Source organism: Sinohyriopsis cumingii, chromosome 14 (assembly GCF_028554795.1).
Source record: "Sinohyriopsis cumingii isolate HCF-2022 chromosome 14, ASM2855479v2, whole genome shotgun sequence".
NCBI classification, from domain to species: domain Eukaryota; kingdom Metazoa; phylum Mollusca; class Bivalvia; order Unionida; family Unionidae; genus Sinohyriopsis; species Sinohyriopsis cumingii.
The window spans coordinates 31,439,182-31,464,282 of record NC_142974.1 but is presented as its reverse complement, the minus strand read 5'-3'; the positions used below and the strand labels follow the sequence as shown (position 1 = coordinate 31,464,282).

General features: G+C 37.6%; 1 protein-coding gene across 1 annotated transcript in view; it reads right to left on the bottom strand.

Annotated features, from left to right (window-relative positions):
- Window positions 1-1,604: 1,604 nt before the first annotated feature.
- LOC149783516 (uncharacterized) overlaps window positions 1,605-25,101 on the bottom strand; it is a 44,820-nt gene continuing 21,323 nt past the window's right edge. The window contains exons 3-7 of the mRNA XM_089931758.1: window positions 12,689-12,746; window positions 11,088-11,231; window positions 5,394-5,688; window positions 4,953-5,101; window positions 1,605-3,950 (exon numbers count right to left, since the gene is read on the bottom strand). Of these exons, the coding sequence (XP_089787884.1) occupies window positions 1,855-3,950; window positions 4,953-5,101; window positions 5,394-5,688; window positions 11,088-11,231; window positions 12,689-12,746 (2,742 nt within the window). The 3' untranslated portion in view covers window positions 1,605-1,854. The remainder of the gene's footprint in view (window positions 3,951-4,952; window positions 5,102-5,393; window positions 5,689-11,087; window positions 11,232-12,688; window positions 12,747-25,101) is intronic.

Here is a 25,101-nt window from a genome sequence, read left to right as displayed (position 1 = left end):
ACATATGTGACCAATATTTAACTTAGCAGACACTGTACGCATTGTTGAAGCATGGGACATATGTGACGATTCTTTAATTTAGCAGACACTGTTCAAACATCAGTCTATAAGTAGACACTGTACGCCTTCTTCAAGCACAGGACATATGTGACCATTCTTTAAATTATCAGAAACAATATGCCCTTTTCAAACATCGGTCACATGTGATCATTATTTAACTTAGCAGACACTCTGTATGCCTTGTTTAAGCAAGACACTTCCCTTTACACTGGAGTAAATGCTTCTCAGACGTATTTGTTTTGAGTCTGCATTTATTAATGGTTATAGCAACGTAGTAAGGCGATTAATTTCTTCAGTCAGATTTCATGTACATATTTCCTTTTAACAACACAAGTACGAGTACCTTGAACATGTACTACCCAGTGTTTTCATTCCGTCAATTAAGTAAGAGAGTCCACCAATAACCTCAGCAACGCTTATACTAAACACTGATCCATTTAGAGTTCTAAAAGATTGCCACTCTTACTTCCTGTACTAGCTTGTGATTGAAAGCAGTTGTACAGATATTTTCCATTCAACTTGAAACATAAGTATCAGATGTAAAATATCTACCGTTTCGAGTGTCATCAACCGTTTATAAATTGCTTAATTTGTAAAATTCCATTCAATAGTATTAAAATGGGGTGTGGGTGGTCATTTAAGGAAAATACATAGGCAATAGAAGATCCGAGGCAGCAGTAGTTTCTCATATACAGTTATTTTGATTCTCATTCAGATAACGCAAAATTTAGTCAGTCAGGCGTGGCCTCTAAGTATGATATGTGAAACGCACCATAATCAAATTTGTTTTCAAAAATTACCTAATTTTATACAAAATTAGTCTGTCTTAATTCGAGATGTTAACGAAGCACTTATAGTTAATCAGATGATGTTTCGTTTACTTTCTTCATTTAGGTTCGATATTTATAATATAATACTATTATCAAGGTGGCATGTCCCCGGTTTATCTGCAGATTCTACGGTTTCTTTGACTACTAATACGAGAGAGGACCAGTTTAAATTATCATTCTGCAATCTTCTGAAATATTTTCATGCACAGTATGTCCTGTCAGACATCGATTATCAGGAATACATTTAATAACAAATACATGTACTTGTGTAATAATCTTGATGCATCATGACAGAGCATCAGAATATAGAAACATTACTCTCACTTTCATTTTTAATATATATATATATATATATATATATATATATATATATATATATATATATATATATATATCCGGGATGTAATGTGCGTGTACATAAATTTACATGAACTAACAGATGACGCTATGGCTCATAGATTTGTAGGTCAATATAAAATATCTTTCAGCATCCGCAACAAGTTATAGTCATGTAAGGTTTTACAAAGTCAAGGGTTTGTCTGTTTTATTTGTTTGTCTTGTCTATGTTTTGTATTTGCCTTTAGACATTAAGATACTAGTTTTGCACTGTTCGTAGTCAGTTTATTAGACACACACACACACACACACACACACATATATATATAAAGAGGGCCGGAATAGCGTGCGGGTGCGATACAGATAACCAAACATGTCTGAAAACAATTAACCTAATTTAATAACAGGATTTTGTAAGCGACTTCCGACGTACTTTGAGTTCTCAGTTATGACTCGACAGCATCCATGACAGTATAATTTCCCTCTTTTTTAGTTAAATTTCCACGTCTTACCATACTATTGAAATCTCTATCTCGTCTGTATACTTTGTAGTAAGAATTATCTCTCTTGCGTGGTAGAAAGAATATATTACAAAAATGAAATATTTCCAATTCATTAACCAAACAAGCTACCTGACTGTGTATGGTGTTGGTATAAATCCATGTAAATTCGTAAAAGTTCTTATCTTTGGTTTCTTCCTGATATCTGGCGGAAGCTCCAATTGAATAACAGTAGTTTTGGGAGTAGAGGTCTCGCTGCGACAATTAGTAACACCATCAAAGAACGAAGAGTCTGTATTCTCTCTTGAGAAAGAATATTCCATTTGAGAAAAAGGTGATTGAGTATTTTTCCTACGTAGTGAAGGGTCCGTGTGTTCCCTACAAAATATGTTTTTTTCAAACTTAATGTCCGGAGTTTCTCTACGAATCGAGGACAAATCCGATGCGTCTCTTCTACACGGCGATAAATCATACATCTCCCTACGGTACGGTATTCCTTCCATTTCTAGTTTCCTTGAGATAGAATTTAATCTCTTTGGAGACTTATTTTCCAGCATATGTATGGTTCCCACCATCGGCCATTTGGTTTTAAAACCATAACGATGTTTGGTCGTGACCTGTTTTGTCAAACCTACCCCATCCAAGATACAATCTCCATTAATATCCAAGAGAGAATATCCATTTTTTGTTTCAATTCTGGGAGATTTATATTGATGATGGATTGGAAATGGAGAACTTGGTGTTCTTGGACGCTTTTTGTTTACTGCTTCCTCTTCATCCGTTGTCTCTAAAGACGATGTCCGTTCAAATGTTTGCCTGTTCATTAAAGAGAGGGCAGATCGAGGTCTGACAGAGTTTCTTCTGGGCCAGTTATAAGAATGTTTATGTTTTACATCGGACATGTCAGACACATGGGTCCGAGTTATGTCCAAAACTTTAACATTTGTTACGTTCTCGGCTTTAATCGCCTTCTGAATCTGCAAGCTTGACATTGCCGATGTGCTTCTTGCTCGAATAAATTTATTCGTCTTCTTGGAACGAACCACGCTAACTTTGGGTGGTATATTGCCCCTGAGATCTAAATCAAACTGAATTTGTGAGCAAGGTATGGCTTCAGATCGAGTTCGAGTACTTGGAACTTTCTCTGGATTTGATCTGTTTATGCTGTGTGTAGGCTCTGTTTCAGTTCTTCGAATGATGGAATATTGAAGCATCTGTGCCCATTTCATACGCCTCTCGACCGACTCCAGCTCCTCTGGAGTTTTCAGAAGTTCGTCCAACATCGTTTGAGGCATTTCTATGTAGGAGTGTTCGACCACAAAGTTTCCGACTCTATCGTCACCATGAGCATGATTGATTATCACTTCCATCTTATCTTGGTCTTTAGTTTCATCTTTGGCCAAGTCTCCATCTTGAAATACTTCATCTTCAGTGGAGCTATCTAGAATAGAATCAGGCGTTTCCTCCTCTCTAGTTTCTTCTATTATTTTCGATTCTGCGTTATCAGGAGTTTTCAGTTCTCCTGCTTCTTCCTTTCTGTTCGATTCTGACACTGCATTTGTTTTATTTCCATCTGAGCCCTCGTTATCGTTTCTTACTGCATCAAGAGGTTGAGCGGTCTCCGCTTTCCTTGGTTCAGTGATAGAATCAACAGAAACTGGACCGCACACAATCCATCTACTTTTTCGCCTCTTTATTGGTGCATTATTCATCTCTTCTGCAGTGAATTTCCTCCTCATTCGAGGTGTTCCTTCCGTTTCTGTATTATCTTGAATCTCGCTCGGTTGAAATCCAAAATCAATAGGAACAGATTCCTCCTCGCGTGATTCAGTAACATTCACCTTTTCACCGCTATCAATTAGCAGCTCCTTTTCGCTTTGGTTGTGTTCTTGGTGAATTTGTTTTGACTCGTTTTGAGTAGTGTTATCGATAAGTGCTACATCATTAATTAACGCATCACTGCTCCGACTCTTCACCATTGTAACTAACTGTGAAGTAGTCGTCATGTAGCCCCACAGGACACTCCTCTTTTTAATTTTCTTGATAGCCTCCTCCTCTTCTGCTGTGATAGGTGTTTGTTCTAATTTCGGGTCTGAAGTTGCTGCGAGTGTATCCAGATGGGCAACATCCATCACTTCGGTGACTTCGGGTTCCTTTGATTGCATCCCCTCGTCCATACAGTGTTCAATAAGAGCCCGTGGTCCATTCAGAAACATATCAAAATCTGCCAAAATTAGGAACAATATTTATTTTTTCATATCATATTTGCTACATTGGATTCTGAAGTAAAACATATTTGTTTATCATTACAAGTATTAAAAGTTAAAAGAAGAATAATGATAAGGAGGGGAAGAAGGCGTTCTGAATTGTCTGTTGTTCCCTGTTTATGATAGATTTAGTCATGATTATTAGCTATATTCAGTATTTATTGCGTGAACGTGGTAAATAATGACAGAATGTGGAAATACTTCCTGCAAACGTTTACCAAATTGGATACATGTGTCTACGAATATGTACGAGTTAGACAAACACAATCCATTCGAATTAAATTTATATATTTTCTCACCTTTAATTTTCACATAAATGTGGCATCTCAAGGAAAAAGTCATAGCTTACTAGAATCAAACAACATTAAACATGGAATCAACATTAAACAACATTACATATAATGATGATAACGCTGACGTAACTTTATATCACCTACATAATTGATGCATTTTTTTAAAAGAACTTTTGAATACAAACTTTTTTTGTTGAAGAACCATGATTTTTATATTGAATATATGCTGAGGTTAATTTAAAATTTTTAAACCAACGCATAGTTTCTTGTCCATTGTAGATCTTATAAAAGCATTTAATGCGCATGTTCATATAGTTACGTCCGGTTGCATGATCTATTTTATATACACAAATGTAATAGTAAGAAACAACATTGCAACCATCATAAGAATGTTTTACCTAAATTTTCAGATATCTTCAAAAGAGATATATCCTCCATACTAAATTTGATCTTAATTAGTGGAAAAAGAAGTTAAGCAAATAAAACAGTCAAACATTAAGCAAAATACAGGGTGCACATTATAATAGCAGTCAGCAGTTTGCAAGCTATCAGGCTTCGGTCAACCGTGTACATGTTTAGAAGGTTTGGTAAACGTTGAAACCTAATATTCAGATACCAGCATCAATGTCTCAGTTGACATGCATCCATTTGATTTTTATAACCTACCTTCAAAGGTAATTCTTCCGTCCTTATTAAGGTCCACGGCTCGGAACATCTTGGCCAGTTCGTCGTCTGTCAGCATCTCTCCCAACCCCATCATCAGCTGATAGATGTCTGCCACACTGATATATCCATCATCATCCGCATCGATAAACCTGAAATAATTAAATTAAATCATTCAGCCAGATAATATATTAAGAAAATAGCTACTTAGCGGTATTTTTACTTCTGTGTTTAATTTTCACAAGATAATCTATGATTCGAACTCTCGAGGGAACGTTGCGGCAAGCTTAAGACAAAAAAATGCGATGGTCCTGTTTTAACTATTCTTCTGACAGTCGCCATATTTGAAATTGTCTCCAAATCTAGTTTGTTTTATTAATAAACGATCGTATTTTCACAGGAGAATGTGTAACAGTATTCCAGTCAATTAACCCTACTAAATACCTAAATGCCCTGCGCGTGATGCTCTCGGGGCCATGTTTTTTCTTTCTCTTTTGAGCTTCTTTTTCCTCTTCATCCTCCTCATTCTCCTCATCCTCAATATCTTTCTCGTCGTCGCCGCTTTTTAGTTGTTTCTTAAACTTCTTCGCCTTTTCTTTCTCAATCTTTTCTTTCTCCTCCTTTTCCTTCTCTTCTATGTTGATCTGTTCCCACAAAGCTTTGTTTTCTACAATGGCATCTCGCTCTACCAGTTCCAGAACCAGTTTGTCAAACTCATTGGCGTCGATGTCCCCGAAAGCTGCAAAGAAATGTTTTATTAAAGCAAATATCTTTCAGATGTCCCCGTAGAAACAGTCTGCTTCAAGTGCTTCTGATTTTTGACTGTATTTCTTGATATCAAAATTGTTTATAGATTTACTGTGTAATAGAAAATGACTTTCATTGGAAGAAAAGTGGTCCTGGATTTATATTTTCAACAATCTTTCAGAGAGCTCTGATATTTTTTATCTCCTGTGCAGGCGAGATCGAAATATTTTTTTAGAATGAGTGAAATCAAGTATCACGGCTTTCGTTAAGCATTAATGTAAATCAATAAACAATTCATTATCTATTACAGTTGTCTCCCTTTTACTGCTAATTATTTATTTTATTTCGGACGGAGTATAATCATCACATCTACACCTCCTTTTGGCAATGACCCTAGGCAGCATTTATCGGCTTTGCTGTAAAGAACATGCTAGTCGCCTTCATTGAACCGGCGTAATCAGGTACTGATAGAATCCTTGCACTCCGGCAGTCAAAATCCTCAGGCCCAGCCAACATCTCCAGCGTGTACGTGCCCAATCCTATGCTCAACTCTAGAGGAGAAATAAAGTTCTATGAGGCTCTGGATCAGGCAATATCCACTATCGCCAACAATGAAGGCCTCTGCCTATTAGGAGACTTCAATGCTAGAGTGGGAGCTGACCACAAGGCCTGGTCCACCGGTGGCGGCTCTCACGGAAGGGGCAAGATCAACAATAATGGTCAGTGACTGATAGGGATGTGCTGCTCCAAAAGCTTATTTGTGACCAACACCTTCTTCAAATGCAAGGAGATTTACCAGGTGCCAGGAAGACACCTGGCACCAGCTAGACCTCGTCATCACCAGACGTGCTCAACTTGGCCATTGTCCTCCTCACCCGCAGCTACCACAGAGCCGACTGCGACACGGACCATTCCCTCGTGGACAGCAAGGGTCCAATAATACCCAAGAAGCTGCACCACACCAAGACTAATGGTCGCCCACGCATCAACATCTGCTGTGCAAGCAAGCCAGAGAAAACACAGCAGTTCATCAGCAAACTGCAGGAAGATTTCACCAAAGCTACACCTGATGAAACCATCGACTACAAGTGGTCCCACCTCCGTGACATTGAGTACACATCAGCCATCACTGCCTAAGGGAAAAGAACCGCAAAAATGTCCACTGGTATGACGTCAACTGGGAGGAGACAGGGCCAGTTACTGAGAAGAAGAGGAAAGTCATCCTGGCATACAAGCCTGCACCTAGCCCTAATACACTACACGCCCTCAGGACTGTCAGGAACAACACCAAGCAGACCGTCCGCCGTTACACCAACAACTACTGGCTGAACCTCTGCACCAGTATACAGACGGCTGCCGTCACCGGGGATGCAAGAGGCATGTAAAACCTCCAAGACCGCTCCCCTCAAGTCCAAGACGGGAGAAGTCATCACAGACCAGGGGAAGCAGCTGAAGCGATGGGTTGAGCACTATCTCGAGTTGTATGCAACCCAAACCATCGTCACCGACACCGCCGTGGACGCCATCCCAGACATGTCAGTCATGGAGGAACTAGACACACCAACCACCCTGGAAGAGCTCGGAAAATTCATCAATTGTCTCGCCTGTGAGAAGGCTCCTAGAAGCGAAGTCCTCAAGAGCGGAAAATCAGCACTGCTCCAGCCCCTGCAGGTACTCCTTTGACTCTGCTGGGAACAGGGACACATCCCCCAGGACATGCATGAGGACAACATCGTCAGTTTGTACAAGAACATAGGAGACCGTAGCGACTACAACAACTACCGGAGCATCTCCATCCTCAGAAGCGTCGGAAAGGCTTTCGCCTGTGCCGCCTTGGCGCGCTTGAAGACCCTAGCCTTCCGCGTCTAGCCAGAGTTCCAGTGTGGCTTCCGAGCGGGCCGGTCAACTGTAGACATGATCTTCTCATTACGTCAGAAGCAGAAGAAGTGTCGCGAGGAGCAGATGTGCCGCTACGTCGCTTTCGTAGACCTGACGAAAGCGTTTGACCTGGTTAATAAGATCGGACTATTCAGGCTCCTGCAGAAGATCGGCTGATGCCACGAATGCTCGTTGTCGTCACGTTGTTCCACGAGAGCACGCACAGCACAGTGTGCTTCAATGTCGCAACGTCGGATGCCTTCTGAGTTAGCGGCGGAGTGAAACAATGCTGAGTCCTTGCGCCGACGCTCTTTGCCATCTTCTTATCCATGCTTCTGCAGTACGCCTTCAAGGATTGAATAGAGGAAGTGTACATACATACTAAGGCTGACGCCCAGCTGGTCAACATCGCCCGTCTCCGTGCTAAGACTAAAGCCACAGAGGTCCTCATCCATTAATTGCTATTCGCCGACAATGCAGCCTTGATACCACACACGGAAGATGGATTGATCAGCTGGTATGCCGCCTCTCCCACGACTGTAAGGAGTTTGGACTGACCATCCGTTTGATGAAAACGACCGTCATGGTGCAGGACGCTGACTCCACTTCCTCCGTCACTATCGATTGGTACAACTTGGATGTTGTTGATAAATTCACATACATCTGGCGAACCATCTCCATCTTCACTGATTCTGGGGTGAACATCAGGATTACCAACGCATCAGCAGTAATGGCCAGACTAAACCAGAGGGTCTTGAACACCCCTAACCTCACTGGGAAGACCAAACTGCTCATCTACAACGCCCGCGTGCCCAGTACACTCCTCTACAGCAGCGATACATGGACTACCTATGCGAGACACGAAAGGAAACTCAACAACTTCAACCTGAGATGCCTGCGGTGCATTATGCACATCCAATAGCTGGACAAAGTACCCAACACAGAGGTTCTGGAACGCTTCAACATGAACAGTATGTTCTCCATTCTCAGTGAGTGGCGCCTTAGCTGGCTCGGCCACGTCAAGAAAATATACCAAGACCGCATTCCCAAGGACCTGTTATACGGGAAGCTTGCAGAAGGCGCACGACCCACTGGACGGCCACGTCTGCGTTACAAAAATGTCTGAAAGAAGGACACGAAGACGGCCAGCATCAACGTCAACGACTGAGAGAGCTGTGCTAACGACCGCTCCACCTGGCGCCTAGCTGTCATACAGGCCGTTCAAAAAGCCGAGAAAGGCAGGAAGATAAAACATTCTGAAAATAGACCAGGAAGAAGGCGAAACAACAACTTACTCTGAAGCTACGCCATCGTCTCCCTTAGACGGAAGAATGTCAATAGATAATTATCACTACAAATATTGAAAGTGAATAACTTATAACTGTACACGGTCTATTTTTTCAATACCAAATTAAATTTTATTGCAGATACTGTGATATATATATATATATATATATATATATATATATATATATATATATATATATATATATATATATATATATATGAGCTCTCACTCCTCTCGCCTTCTCGTGGGTCGGTGGTTCTTTCCGGGGTTTTCCCGGGTTCTTCCTCCACCATTAATACTGGCCGCCATGTATAGCCTATCGCGTGCTGAAGGGTGGCGTTAAACCCTACAACAACATTCACTCCTCTCGCAAAGAAATAAGTACTTTTGTTGTCGATTGTGGGATTTATGACAGTTGGTATGAGGTACAATACAAAAACCTAAACCAATACAAAACACATACTTAGAATAAAAGACGAACATAATACATAATATAAGAAATACAATACACATTATATAACCCACCCACCGGCATTTAAAATTTTATCACAAAAATAAAAAACATCCCTTACCAGACTCGAAGAGTATTACTTTCCCGAAATATATTAACGTATTCAATCCCTTTGTCTTTCACTTGCGTGAAAGACAAATCTCCGCACTGCTCGAGGTGTTGTATGACTCCCTCCCTCGCCTCGAGTAGTAATTCCCTAGCCTTTTATTAGTATCGCGGAGAGGTGGTTTTCATACACGTGACGCACGGGAATCCTGCGCCGCGATCGATCGCTCACTCGTTCGCTCACTCACAACAACCTCGCACATTAGCACACGACGCAAGTCCCGGGTCATATATATATATATATATATATATATATATATATATATATATATATATATATATATATATATATTCTAGATAATTTTTTATTCATTCTCTACGGCGATTCAAACCGAAGTCCGTGGGAAAACACGGTACCCATCGCCTTGCCTGCACGCAAGCCAAAATACCATCACGACCTTGTAAACATTAGCAATAAGCGATGATAAAAGGTGGTTATATATGCACTCGAGCCTGGCAGACATACTATCATATCGATATAGTTTTAATTCCCATCTAACTACAGTCATTTTGGATTTCTACTACCAAAATCAAGGTGTATACATATTAACCATAGATAATTAGAAAAATACACCAAACAGAACGGAACATGCCATCCCTGGATTCTACAGAAGAATGCTTGTTAATACTAGGCATAATTAATATTTAATACAAAAATATTATCATACAGGTTAAATGGTTTTTAATTCTGGAAGAGAGAGAGAGAGAGAGAGAGAGAGAGAGAGAGAGAGAGAGAGAGAGAATAAATGCAAACACAAATGCAATGCTATGAAACCCGTCACACAATCTAAAACTAAAACATCAAGAAAAAATGTGGAAAACTGTACGCTTTTGAATAATGAAATTGATTCTTAAAAATCAAGCATTCTATGCTGGCAAAGATATCAGGATTCTTGTACGCCTTTCCCTCAAGTTTTTAACTCCTCCAACAAAGGAAATTTAAGATACACCAATCATGCGATATCTGTATTTTTCAGCAGATATATGCCTACCCAAACTTTTATCCCGGATAGCATCTCCTTTACAACTATAGCAAATAGAGAAAATATGGTGTTGATAAAATCATAGATGAGATTAAGGACACAAGAGAAGAGTTTTAGAAACTGAGTAATGTTATTTTCTTCATGATGCATGCATTGACAGTTAAGAGGGTGCGAATCTAGTAGGTTTCCTTTGCTCTCTTGTTCTCGACATTCCAGTGGGCTATAGCAGTCAGGTTAATGTCATTGAAATCTTGGTCACGAGTGAAATTGTATTTATTTATTTATTTATTTGAAAATGTATTTACAGTTTTATCAGCACGTTTAACTGTATATTGGTTTATCATTTCGAGGAAATTGGAGTTAAGTGCCTTTCACAAGGACACACTGAGGCACTTCATCTAGGCGGACCTGGGCGGGTATCGAATAAGCGACATTTAGATTATGAACCTGACGATCTACAAATTGAACTACCGCGACTCAAGATCATGGGAAGAATAGTGTTCCATTGTCACGTACTGGTATGTATGTATGTATGTATGTATGTATGTATGTATGTATGTATGTATGTATGTATGTATGTATGCGTGCGAGAGTGCTTGCGTATGTATGTCAGAATTGTTACTCACTTTCGATACCAGCCTCTCTAACCAAGTCGATAATTTTCTCATCCTTTTTGTCGATTTTTAGTAGCTTCAGAATCGGCCAGATATTGTCCACATTAATGGTAGGCTTTCCTTCCACAAAAGACAGCTCGAAACATTTTCTGATCGCTGCAAGAATCACGTGTAAACGTTTGAATTCAGTATAGTGTTCGTTCAATTTTAAGAATAAACGTATTTTGTTGTCATATTAAATAGTAAACTCTTGTTCAATTCAGTAGTAAGCAAGGTCCTTAATATAGACGGTTGCGAAGAAATAAATTCATGTCAATGTGGGCGAAAGTCTTAACGGACTTCTTACTTTATAGTAAAGTCGTGCCAATTTGGGCGAAAGTCTTAATGGACTTCTTACTTTATAGTAAAGTCGTGCCAATTTGGGCGAAAGTCTTAATGGACTTCTTACTTTATAGTAAAGTCGTGCCAATTTGGGCGAGAGTCTTAATGGACATCTTAACTTATAGCAAAGTGGTGTTAATTTGGGCGAAAGTCGTAATGGACTTGTTACCTTATAGCAAAGTCGTGTCAATTCGGGCGAAAGTCGTAATGGACTTGTTACCTTAGAGCAAAGTCGTGTTAATTCGGGCGAAAGTCTTAATGGACTTCTTACCTTATAGCATAGATTCGCCGTCAATTATGTAGACATCATACATTAACATCATTGAGCGCAGAATATATTTGTCATTTCGAGAAACAATTACCACAGATTTAAAACTAAAACAAAATGTTTTGGATATTTCACAAGTAGTTTAACTCTGCTGATGACCTGTGAGGATTTTTGTCTTTTAGCAGTCATAATGTTTAAGGGTGATTTCTGGTAACACTTTATTCTGATCTCTTAGGAAATAAGTGCAATCACTGTGTATTAATTTTAGCGAATAATGGCTGAATTCATGTCACTAAAGTATTACTAAAATAAGTAATGGACATTTATGTTACTTAGACTAGTTACCAAAGGACGCAATAATAATGTACAGGTGAACATAACGTTTGAAATAGCAATGATCTCAGAAAAAAACTAGGTAAGAAGGTATATCACATCTCTCTCTCTCTCTCTCTCTCTCTCTCGCTCTCTCTCTCTGTGTGATGCATCGACTATTACGTAAGTATCAAACCTCCATCAGACATCAGTATTCAGTGTTACTGAATACCTCAAATTCTCTTCTACAAATTGAGATTTTTTAAGTAATACTCTTGTTAGCTGATGGAAAATAAGGAACGTATCACTGAACATTCAGAGCGTATGTAGAAATTTGGGTAAAGAAAACATGTTTTTCCTCGATTTTCCTGTTTACAAAATATATTGGATTTTGTAAAAATATGCCAAGAAAACGCACGAATGGTTTTGTTATTGACCTCTAAATTAAACTAGGAAAAAAGGGTCAAAATTGGGTGACAAATAAGTATTTCTCAGCAATCAACCGTTTAACTTTTTTTTAAATTCATAAAGGAAACTAGGCCTATCTTACAATACGATCAAGATCATTATAATCTTTACAGAAAAAATACAAATAGATGAAAAATTGCTTCTGTGAGTGATGCAACAAGATGTAAAAAAAAGTCAAACTTACATTCAAGAATAAAGTTTTTGTATGCGACTTCGGAGTCTGCTTCATCCACAACTGTTTCCTATAAATAGAAACCGACAAGGTAAACTTTCAGTATAAACGCATCATCCCTGCTTAAAGATCACCTGTATAAAGAAATCTCCTGTTTTATATGGATTTTTGTTTCGAAGGTCTCATGGACAAATTTATTGTAGAAAAAAATATCTATTTGGGTAATGATTTTTTTTCTTCAGAAGACACTTTTTTTCCCCACAAAGACAGGTTTAACAAAAGATAAAGTCTATTGCAATGTTATACCACTGTATCTTGTAATATTTAACCGTTATCTCTTATCATGTTATATTATTGTCTCTTGTAATGTTATACCTCTATCTCTCAATGTCGAGCCACTATTTTGTAATGTTATACCATTATATCATGTAATATTATACGACTGACTCTTACCATGTTATACCTCTAGCTCTTGTAACGCTATACCACAGTCATTTGTAATGTTATACCACTATCCCTTTCGAAATATTCTGTCAGAACATTGCAAGCCTTCCTATGCAGTGGGTTCAGTTTCATCAAAATTTTCCATGTCTTACTTTTAAAGAAATACTGGAATATTACACTACTATGTAATACTTTTCCAGTAATCAAATCACAGAGGGCAGGACCGAGCAATATACATTCCCCATGCTATCGTGCGAAATGTTTGATAAACGAAGCGATTCTACTTTATTAAAAAACTTTAACTATTTGTTAGGAAGCTTCTTTAAGCTATATAATACCGCCCATGAAATATCCTTGAAATAATTTATTGTTCCTAAACGAGAACTTTAAACGCACCCAAGGTCTTTTATGAATAGTAGTACGGGCATGTTTCTATAAGACCCATGACCTCGATATATCTTCGTTTGATCGATATTTAATGATCAATTCCTTGATCAATTGGTCAATTGGTTTGATTGTATCCCTTCTCTCATCAAGTGAAGAACAGACTACAAACAATATACCTACCCATCCATCCATCCATCCATTCATCCATCCATCATCCATCCATCCATCCATTAATCCATGTTAAATAATCACTATGTTATTTTTAAATTCATATTTGACTGGCTAAAGTTGAAAACTCGAACCCCAGGTTTGAAGTTTGCGATTTCATGTTCAAGACTCTTTTATACAGTAACAAAAGACTCAGGCTTTGCCAATAAATAAATAATAGTTTCATAGTTCCATAAAACTGACAGCTTTTGAAATGTGCAGGGATATTTTCAAAGATAAAGGTGAGTTGAAAATACCATGCAATTGGGATCATTACTACAAAGACATTTTATGATGATTTGAATGAATTCTGACTCTCAGTCTTCGGGTCACGTTTTATTCATCCAAACAAGTGAGTGTATACAGTTAATAAAAAGTAATCGAGAAGTTTCATTTTCAAGTCGACGCAAAACAGGATTACTTGAATTATTACCGTTGACGTTGCAGCAGTTCTCGCAAGAATGTTCTGGTCAATCCATGCATTATTATTTTCAGTGCTGCTGCTACTACTACTACTACTACTAGTAGTAGTAGTAGTAGTAGCAGTACAGTCACACCTGCTATAGTTATCAACTATGTAGAGCAGTCAACTGGGTATATAAATAGGTACAAAATGTCTGAGTCATTAATAACTTAGTTTACATATACTTGTAAGAAAAGGTCGCCTGCTTTGCAATGACATTTTCCGCCATTCCTGTAAGTGACCTTTATTATTTTGATTGTCCATTTCAGTTGGTGACTTTTATTGCCTTTTTGGCCATTCCAATAAGAGACCTTTACTGCCTTGTTTGGCCATTCCAGTGAGTGATCTTTATTTCCTTCTTTAACTGCATTTGTATCTCAAATTTGAGTTACCCACCTGGATTTGTGACCTTGTACACCAAAGCAAGTGAATAAGAAAATGACGTTAATTGAATAGAGAGGATGGTGTCCACCACAATAATCTGACGGCGACCACTAAAATAACGACCAAAACGTTGAAAACAGAACTCCAGTAATAGTTGATGGTGCCCAATCCAATAACGACCAAATGTTGACAAATTGTTAGTAAGACCGTGTTGTTGCCTAATCCAATAACGACCAAATGTTGACAAATTGTTAATAAGACCGTGTTGGTGTCTAATCCAATAACGACCAAATCGTTGACAAATTCTTAATAAGGCCCAATCCAATAACAACCGAAACGTTGACAAATTGTTAATAAGGCCGTGTTGGTGCCCAAACCTTGAAATAATCCTCGTATTAGCTGATGGCGCCCACCAAAATAACGACCAAACGCTGACATAACTCTAGAAAGACCCCAATAGTGCCCACTAGAATAATTACCAAACGCTGACATACCGCCAGGAAGACCCTAATGATGCCCACTAAAGTAGCGACCAAACATTGATTGAACGCAAGTATGACTTGATGGAACAAACTTTACATCAAGATTGTGTAAAATAAAAGTTTCAGATAGACAAATGTACTTGCTAAAAGAAAAGCATCGTAAGGTAATTCTTAGCGGTTGTATGCTGCCCCCTCCCCCCCCCCAGTCTCTCTCTCTCTCTCTCAACTAAATTTGTACACACGGTAGAATACGTGTCAATACGCGTACAATTCTTTGGCTCAACCAACTACTTTCAGTTCAATCAGTTCGATGCATGAGCTCATATATATAAGTTGTTGTATTATGTTAGACATTGACACTCCCACACAGACACACACACGTTTGTGTATGGAGTTAGACATTGACGCTCCCACACAGGCACACACAAGCTGGTTTATGGAGTTAGACATTGACACACACACACACAGACACACACACACGTTGTTTTATGGAGTTATACTTGACACATACACAGGTTGGTGTATTATGATAGACATTGTCACACACATACGTTGGTTAATTATGTTAGACATTGACACCATTGACACACACAATTTGGTTTATGATGCTAGACATTGACACACACACACACACGTTGGTTTATTATGCTAGATATTGACACACACACACACACACAGCTTGGTTTATTGTGTTAGACATTGACACACACATATAGGTTGGTGTATTATGTTAGAGATTAACACACATACACATACATACACACAAAATGGTTATTTGTGTTAGACATGGAAACACTCACAGACATGTTGGTTTATTATGTTAGACACTGACACACACATGTTGGTTTATTGTTAGACATTGACAAACACACACACACACACAAGTTGGTTTATTCTGTTAGACACTGACACGCGCAGATAAATAAAAACTCTGGTTGGTTATGTTAGACATTGCCACATACATATATGTTAGGTTATAATATTAGGCATTGCCACATGCATATATGCTGGGTTATAATATTAGACATTGACACATACATATATGTTGGGTTATAATATTAGACATTGACACATGCATGTATCTTGGGTTATAATATTAGACATTGACACATACATATATGTTGGGTTGTAATATTAGACATTGACACAATCATATATGTTGATTGACACTATCATATATCTTGGATTTTAATATTAGACACTGACACCTACTTGGGCACCTGCATGATTTTTTGCCGGGGGGGGGGGGGACGAACAGTCAGTCACGGTCGGGAGAGTTAGTTGCGTAGTTAGTAAAATAAGCAGTCCGAAACTTAAGCTAATATTTACTAAGCGTTTTGAACAGAATCTTGTGACATATTTTCAGCTTTATTTGCATGATCAAATTTGTATATATATATATATATATATATATATATATATATATATATATATATATATATATATATATATATATATATATAATATCCCGTTTAAGAATGTGATTGTTTTATTAAGCTTTCCTATTGATGTACAACGTCAGACATGTCACTATTTTGTACTTGCAGGGCATACCTGCTTCTTTTTGAAAATAAAGAAACAAAACAATTTTTGTAAGTACAGTGTTAGTAAAAGTGGCAGTATAAAATTAGATTTCCAATTCATGCAAATTCGAAGATAAAGGAATGGTTATTGGCCTTGGAATTCTATTAGAAAATGTTTTAATTACATAATTAAGAGTTTTAAAATATAGTAATACACATTTAATATTCCTTTAAAATTGGTGTTTGTTTTATTTTGCTTTTGCCTGTTACTTACCATTCATTCCTCTGCAGACTTAAAAACGTCCATGAAACTTAAACACGTCCATGCAAATTAAACACGTCCATGCAAATTAAACTAAACACGTCCATGCAAATTAAACACGTCCATGCGACTATAATGTCACTAAGGTAATGAACACAAGAGCAGTTGTCAGAAGAGTTTCCGACAGATTGTTTTAAAATCTGATATATTGGCATTACTCCCATCGTGAACACAGCTTTCAACAATGAAATAGAAATTCTTTTGTTCAAAAATCAAGTTGTGGACCATTAAGTTCAAAGGCGTTTGAACACTATGAAATTTAAAGGCCCATGTTATGGGTAAATATCATTTTTTATCATTCGTTTGCTTACTCTTCATCATTACAGATTGCAATAATCGACCCTATGTATCGCAATAAATTAGCTACCAACTGTGTTCGATTATCAAGGCCAATTTGTGGTTACCGTATTTATATACAAAATAAGTATTCATCAAAAGAGCGTTTGAGCAATCGCGTTGTACATCTTAGAAATAATACCAACTGTAGATACCGTATACATTCAAAAGTGAATGCATTAAAAAAAAGGTTTCGTATCGGTCATGTCCAAATATGGATATCGTGAAAACTAACATATTATCATAACTGATGTGCAAGACAATAAATATGAATAGAAGTAAGATAGAAGATATACCCTAAACTATTTCTTATGCAGTGTTTTAATGGAATGTACGAGACTTCCTTGGTATGTTCAAGACATGTGTTAAACGATACAAATATAAATCATTTTTTGTATTAAAACTTTACAGTATCAAACCCAAAACTTGCATTGATTATTGTCTTAAGGATCTTATATACATTTAAAATATTAGCATATGTTAACATTGCATTATGATCAAGAAGCCAGAGAGAGAGAGAGAGAAAGAGAGAGAGAGAGAGAGAGATAGAGAGAGAGATAGATAGACAGATAGATAGATAGATAGATGTTTACCGAAATGTTTTGACACATTGTTACGATTTAGAATATATGGTAGTTTCCTCTTTTCTCTAAATAGGAAGTCCTATTTATTATTTTCTGATTTTCTTCGTTTCTTTTGGGTGGCCGTGTTTCCTTTAGCTTGAACTTTGCTGTTATCTTTTTTTTCTCTACGTCTTTCCAAACATTTAAGTCAAAAGCTTTTAACTTGTACAGAATGAATCCGTGATGTTCACAGCACAAATGGTACGCGATACACTTTCTTAACTGTATACAATGTCTGACTGTACATTAATTCCATGCGAGAATGCAGTAGGAAAAATATTGACTCCAACCAGAGTTTTTTATAAGATAGGTAAAACATTTGACTCCTGTGAGAGTTTTTTAAAGTATGATTCTTGCCAAGGGCAGCTAAATATCACTGATAATATACGACAATTCTGACTTTGTAGAGAGACATGTTTTCTTCCTTTTTCAAAATAGATCCTTTTCCTGTAAATAGAATTTGATAACTTGATGATTAAACTGTCCATCTGCAAGACTAAGAATTGGACAGTAAAGGTCAAATTAAATTTCCAGGACAGAGAAAATTCTTTCTACCTTGATACAGATCCTCTTACGAAAAACACTATACACTGTGTACTGTAGGAGTATTATTGTCTACACAGCATACAGATCCTCTTACGAAAAACACTACACGCTGTGTACTGTAGGAATATTATTGTCTACACAGAATGCGCATGGTAATATGATTTAAGTTTAGTACAATCAAACACTAATAATAGTGTGATTGGTTCAAATAAATTTACAATATAATGCGATAACACTGTTGTGATTGCTACATATATTTATTTACATCATATCCGAATAATGGTGACTGGTCCGGATATTTTTTACATCATATCGTAATAATGGTGACTGGTCCGGATATTTTTAGATCATATCATAATAATGGTGACTGGTCCGGATAATTTTACATCATATCGTAATAATGGTGCCTGGTCCGGATATTCTTACATCATATCGTAATAATGGTGCCTGGTCCGGATATTCTTGCATCATATCGTAATAATGGTGACTGGTCCGGATAATTTTACATCATATCGTAATAATGGTGACTGGTCCGGATATTTTTACATCAGATCGTAATAATGGTGATTAGTCCGGATATTTTTACATCAAATCGTAATAATGGTGACTGGTCCGGATATTTTTACATCATATACTAATCACTTTATGATTGGTCTTGATTGCTTTACAGCATCATACACTATAAAATTATTCATCAGAAGACAATTTAGGCATCGAATTTTTTTTAAGGCAGTCAGAAGCAAGAAAACAATTTTCTAGACAAGAACAATTCTGAATGTATATTTCTTTGCAGGAGACTGGTAATGTGTGTGCGTTTGCGTGTGTGTGGTTTAGATTTTTTAACGTCGCTTTAACAAAATTTAATTCATATCGCTACGATGTCTGCAATGTGCCAGTTTATAGTGATCTCTAGCACTGGGGCATCATGCTTCAGACATGTAGCATGATGTCCCACACAGTCACATTATCCTGACACCAGACAGACCAGTCCTAATAGTAACCTCTTAATGCTGAGTTCCTAGCGAGGCAGCCATAAGTGCCATTTTTTTTAATATAAGACATTCGCATGATTTGGCCGGGGTTAGAACCTGCGACCTGCCGCATTCGAGGCGGACGGTCTAACTACTAGGCGACCGGTAATGTATATTGAAATTCTAATATAATGCCTGAAGACTAGAGAATGTCTTAAATATCCGAGTATTATGATCAACCATTGGGTATAACAATTATGAAAACTTTCATTTGTTGGTTTATAGTAGTGTCTGTGTGTGTGTGTGTGTGTGTGTGTGTGTGTGTGTGTGTTCACTAGTGCTTTCTATATTCACATCTAACGCTATAGTGATACGTAGAGTCTGTAAATACGCCAGTGACTGCATACCTCCATTGCGAAACCTTACCTCGTTATCAGACCCGGATTTATTTTCAGCCGTGTGATTTATATTTCAAAGAGAATATGAGAGGTTAGTTTCAATAGAAATTTGATGATTTAATACAGACAAAAGTCCCTCAGTTTATTTTATCTACTTCAAATTATTGCGATCAATTTACCGGATGTTTGTTTAATCATAGTTTTTATATACAAACATTCGTGAACCTACGCATTCAACCATCAAACGGGGTCGTGTTTGATTCATGACAAAGAAAATCCAGAAATGAAGTTGTGTTTTTCTTTTTAAGAGTAATTTCGGAAGCATTGACGTATACTTACATCCAAGTCGTCTATTAAGCAAGCACAATTTCGTACATCTGGTCCAGTTACGTTTCTCTTTATTCCAAGATGTACAGTTAGATACAGTAATAGATTGTCTGTCTTTTTGTTGTTTTTGATAGTGTTGGGGTTTTTTTTGGGGGGGGTGGGGTGGAGTTGGGGGTTGGGGGTGTTTGTTTTTTGTGGGGAGGATGCTTTTTTATTTCTTTTAAATAAACAAAATTGTATTTTGGAAGTATAACAACTAACTTAGTATCGAAGACAACGTGAAGAAATGCGAGCAATCGTAAATATTTCGGTAATAATAATAAGAATAATAATACTATAATAATAATAATAATAAGAAGAAGAAGAAGAAGAAGAAGAAGAAGAAAAGAAGAATATGTGTGTGATTTAGATTGTTGACGTTGCTTTATAGCTTTAACAATTATTTCAATGATATATCTTTGCTGTCTGAACAGTGACAGTTTATAGTGATATATAATACTCTTGATTCCGTAAACGGCTGTATTATTTGATGCCCAGAATGTGTATAAATGCAGATAGGATGGGGACATCAATGATGTTTAAGTCATCACCCAAAGGGTGGCGGACGCTTAAAGACAAAGACATAGCAAAATAACTTGTCTATTGCATAAATAAATTCCTGTTGCAACAAAGAGAGAGAGAGAGAGAGAGAGAGAGAGAGAGAGAGAGAGATTTAGTCAGCACACAACCGCCAATAATTATTATATAAGGTTTTTTTTTAGCAAATACCTTTTTAGCAGATTCACTTGTTACACCAGCTTCATGTAAAGTTTGTTGCTTTATCTGTCATTCCTTTTTTCAGTACTAAGCATTAGGTGTTACTAACGTTTTGTCCACGTTTGTTCGTTATTTTAGTGAGTACCGACTGCTATTTATTGTCTTTCGTGAACGTTTGGTAGTTAATGTAGTGATTACCGACTGGTATTTCTTGTCTTCGTCACCGTTTGGTCGTTAATTTAGTGAGTACTGACTGGTATTTCTTGCCTTTCGTCAACGTTTGGTCGTTATTTTAGTTCGCACCATCAGGTCTTATTAACGTTTTGTCCTAGGGCGAAGGTTGGGTGAATAAATATATTGACCGTTTTATGACAAGAAAAGTTTCAATAGGTATGATCCATGACAGAAGAGCATCTGTTCCAAGGACAGTTACCCAAGCGTTTGATCATTGTTATCGTCAAACATACATCCGTCGTTGGAGCCTTCGAGGAAAATCCTTTTGACTTTCAACACTATAGCGCGTCCAAGATCGAAGTCAGTCGAGATGGCAAAACCTTGTGTACCAGGCCTTTCGAACCTGACTTTAGTGACGAGAAGAAGAATTACTTGAGATCGTACTTGTCCCTGTGCGAAGCCACGGGACAGTCAGGACGGCATTACGTACAAGGGTTATGCCTAAGGTTACACTTTGTGGGCCTTTGATTTCATTCCAGACCAAGGCAGCGACGAGGGACATTTCCACCCTATAAAATCTGGTAGATTTGTGTGGGACTTCAGTTTGCAAAACCAATACCCGTAATCAACACGGTGAACGTCATCCTGTACGCCGAATTCGACAATACCATAGAAATCAACAGTTTGAGAGAAGTTATTCTAGACTATTGGAAACTATGGAAGCCTGTAATCTTTCTTTGAATAGGGGAGAATCAATGGAAATGAAATGGGAGGACACCGTAAAAGTAGAACCCTAAGACAAAGACGAAGATGAAATAGTTGTGAAGTCTAGATGGCCAGACCAAGAACAATATTTAGTCTCCTGTTAAGGCAAGCAATTGGTAGATAAAATTACGGAATTGATCAAGAAAGATTGCTATGGATGTCAAAACGATCATCCCAGTCAAATGCAACATGATACATGTCTGATGATGAGTCAAGAAGAAAACTTGAACGAATGTCTGAATGAAGCTTGGAGTCTCATCTCGGAAGAAGCTGTATTGCATCGGTGGTATAAAAACTTGCGTGGTCATTCCTTTCCCCATTGATGGCTCTTCACATCTAAGCTCTCCTGGCTCAGAGTGCGGAGACAAAGCGAAGACATTTTTAAGCAAAACGTTAGAACTGAATTTATGGTTTATCATTACATTACATGTGATGAAAGAAGAAAAAAAAATTTAAAAAATGGATGAACTGTATTACATTGTGAAGCATCGTGCTGACAAGTTGTAGCAATAACTCCGGAAGCCACTCGTGATTTGGCGGGAAAAACCTTGGTACATTCAAGGACAGAAAGCTTCGTAAAGGAAGCTTTTGGGGACAGAACTACCGGGTATTGAAGTCCCGAGTCTCAAAGAGACAGGATAGGACAAGGCAGTAGGCCGAGAACAAGCCTAGTTGCTGGAGAAAGAGAGAGAGAAGGAGGAGAACAGGAGACAAAAGGGGAAGAGGATAGGGAAGAATCGCAGTACGGAACGCCGGAAGGAGGAAAGGAATTGGCGGAGTAAACACAGATGAGTAGAAACCAAGTACAGGGGAAAGCCATCTCATACTATAATCACGTGATGAAATAGGTTGTTACATGGTCGAGAGGAAGAAGATTGGTTGAGAAATTAATATCGTTTAATTTGTATTAAATTGTTATTCTTTGAATTCCACCTTTGTGTTATTAATAATTTAATTGTCGGTCTTGCCGACTGGGGGCTCGTAGCTTTACCTCTCTCTATCACTAATTTCACTTCCTACAAAAACGAGCCAGGGTGGGAATTCCACAGTAATTCAAATAAATATTGGGAGCATCCCACCCCAACGCATAACAGTGGGTCACATAGAACTTCACAGACTTTATCAGAAGAAATGCCCAGACGACACGATTCAATAATTTGAAATTACATGGCACAGATTCCATAGTGTGTGGACAATATTGGGTGTATTTTCTTCATCAACGCAGTCTTGGATATTCATTAGAACATTTAGTGACATATTCTGATCGTCACTCTTCTAGAAACCGTAACAAAGCAGATCGATGTTTTGTGACCATTAAGGCTATCTTTTGTCTTTAGAGGTGGAGGAGAAGGAGAAAGAGGAGAAGAAAGAGAAAAAGAAGAATGTAGAAGAAAAAGATAAGAAGTTGGTGGAGGAAATGAAGAATTTAGAAGAAAGCCAAAGGCCATTTTCAGGGCCACTCATATGCTTCGAAAAGATTTGCTTTCTCGCCTAAACATTTGTGTAGTCGGTTGTATAGCTGTTTGTATAATATATTGATGTTCATCAATCTATGTATGTGTCGTATATATATGTATCTGTCTAAAAAGACGTTTTATGTCCCACTCCGCCAAGCGATGCTTATTGGTATAGTATATGAACTTGCTGAACTTACCCGCTACCCGCTGAAATAGCTGAACTTATCAGCTACCCGCTACCCTGTACAGAAACCCAACTTTCCCTTGTCGCTTTACAGACCCAATATTCCCCATGTTCAATTCCCCTTAACGCTAAACGTTCCCAGCATGTGCTAAAAAGTATTAACGCTAAACGTGCCCAAGGGGGAGGAGCTGTAATGTGTTTTCCAATTGACGCAAAAGTATCCCACTTTACTTATAATGGATGTCGGCTGTCGGATACTCCTGTCACTTAGAATGTGGATTTACATATTACACACATAGTTACAGAGAGACACACTAACATGTAGACTGGTAGTTGGTGCTTGCGTTATATGCTTTTCTAAAGGAAATAACTAACATAAGGGCCAATGGAAAGAAAAAGAAAGAAAGTTGAAAACAGTTTGTCGTACAGAGGCAACATATGACTTTAATGTATTTTCCTATACATAATGCCAGCTGTTTATCAGACCCATAAGCAGTTAAAATCTGTAGCATGTATTTATATATCTAATCATTTATTTATAAAATGTTCACTATTAAATGTCCCTGTTTCTGACGGTATTCATAAAAAAGAGTTGCTAAATTCGTGACTAATTGTACCAATCAAGGTTATCCGTGATATACCTGCTCTTGATCACAAAGACTTTCGTTTTGACGCTGAAGAAGAGCAAACATTGTACTAATTATTTCATTTTGTCACTGATGTAAGCAATTACTTAGCTGAATTTCAGTGGTACGTCAAACTAAATTCATTTGGAGCACCTTCGAGAAAAGGCAAGTAAGAATGGCAAGGTTTCAAGTGCCGTATGTCTCCGATTAAACTTCATTATCATTCGATACGTATTTGCGTAAAATCAACACAAGGCACTAAAGTAATTCGTGGTAATTTATTACAAATAGTTTGTATTAGGACTTCAAAGTGTACGGCTCTTGATGGAAGATGGTAAATCCCGTTTGCCTGTACCCTTAATTTCTCCTGTAAATGTTTTGACCCGGTATTATACGGTAGAAGTTTACCGCTAGTCAAGAGTTAAGGCTATTTACACAGATGTCAAAGCTACCGAACAGATCAGATCTTTATCTAGTACAAGGCTAATTATCTACGCACAGGTATAGTAAAATGACGAGTGAGGACCAAGACGACCGATAAAAGACCCAGTTCTTGAGTATTGGTGATTGGGATAATTTCATTTGAATAATACATTAATCGTGACATTGACTAATGAATCAAGAAGGTGTTATATTCAAATTTACTCTCAAACTATTGCTTAGCAAGGCCAGGATGTTCCATACATTCATTGTTCTTTAGTTATTGATGATTTTTTTATACGTCGTTTAGCATATTCAATGCACGAAAAGCCAATAATATTAATGCGATTCTTTACATCATTATACACACAACGGAACAAAAGGAGAAAGAATTTTAAAAAACAACAACATATATCTGCGATATTCATTGTTCCATTCTTTTACTTCCCATATTATATAATTGTACTCACAAACGTTATCGTCACATAATAGTGATCTTTGAAAACGCATACATACATACATACATACGCTAGATGAATATGCAAAGAGCATGACGAAAATTCAGAAGAGAGTATTTAATGCAATCGTAAACAACTTAGTTGAAATTTTAGACACAACAAAGGACAGAAT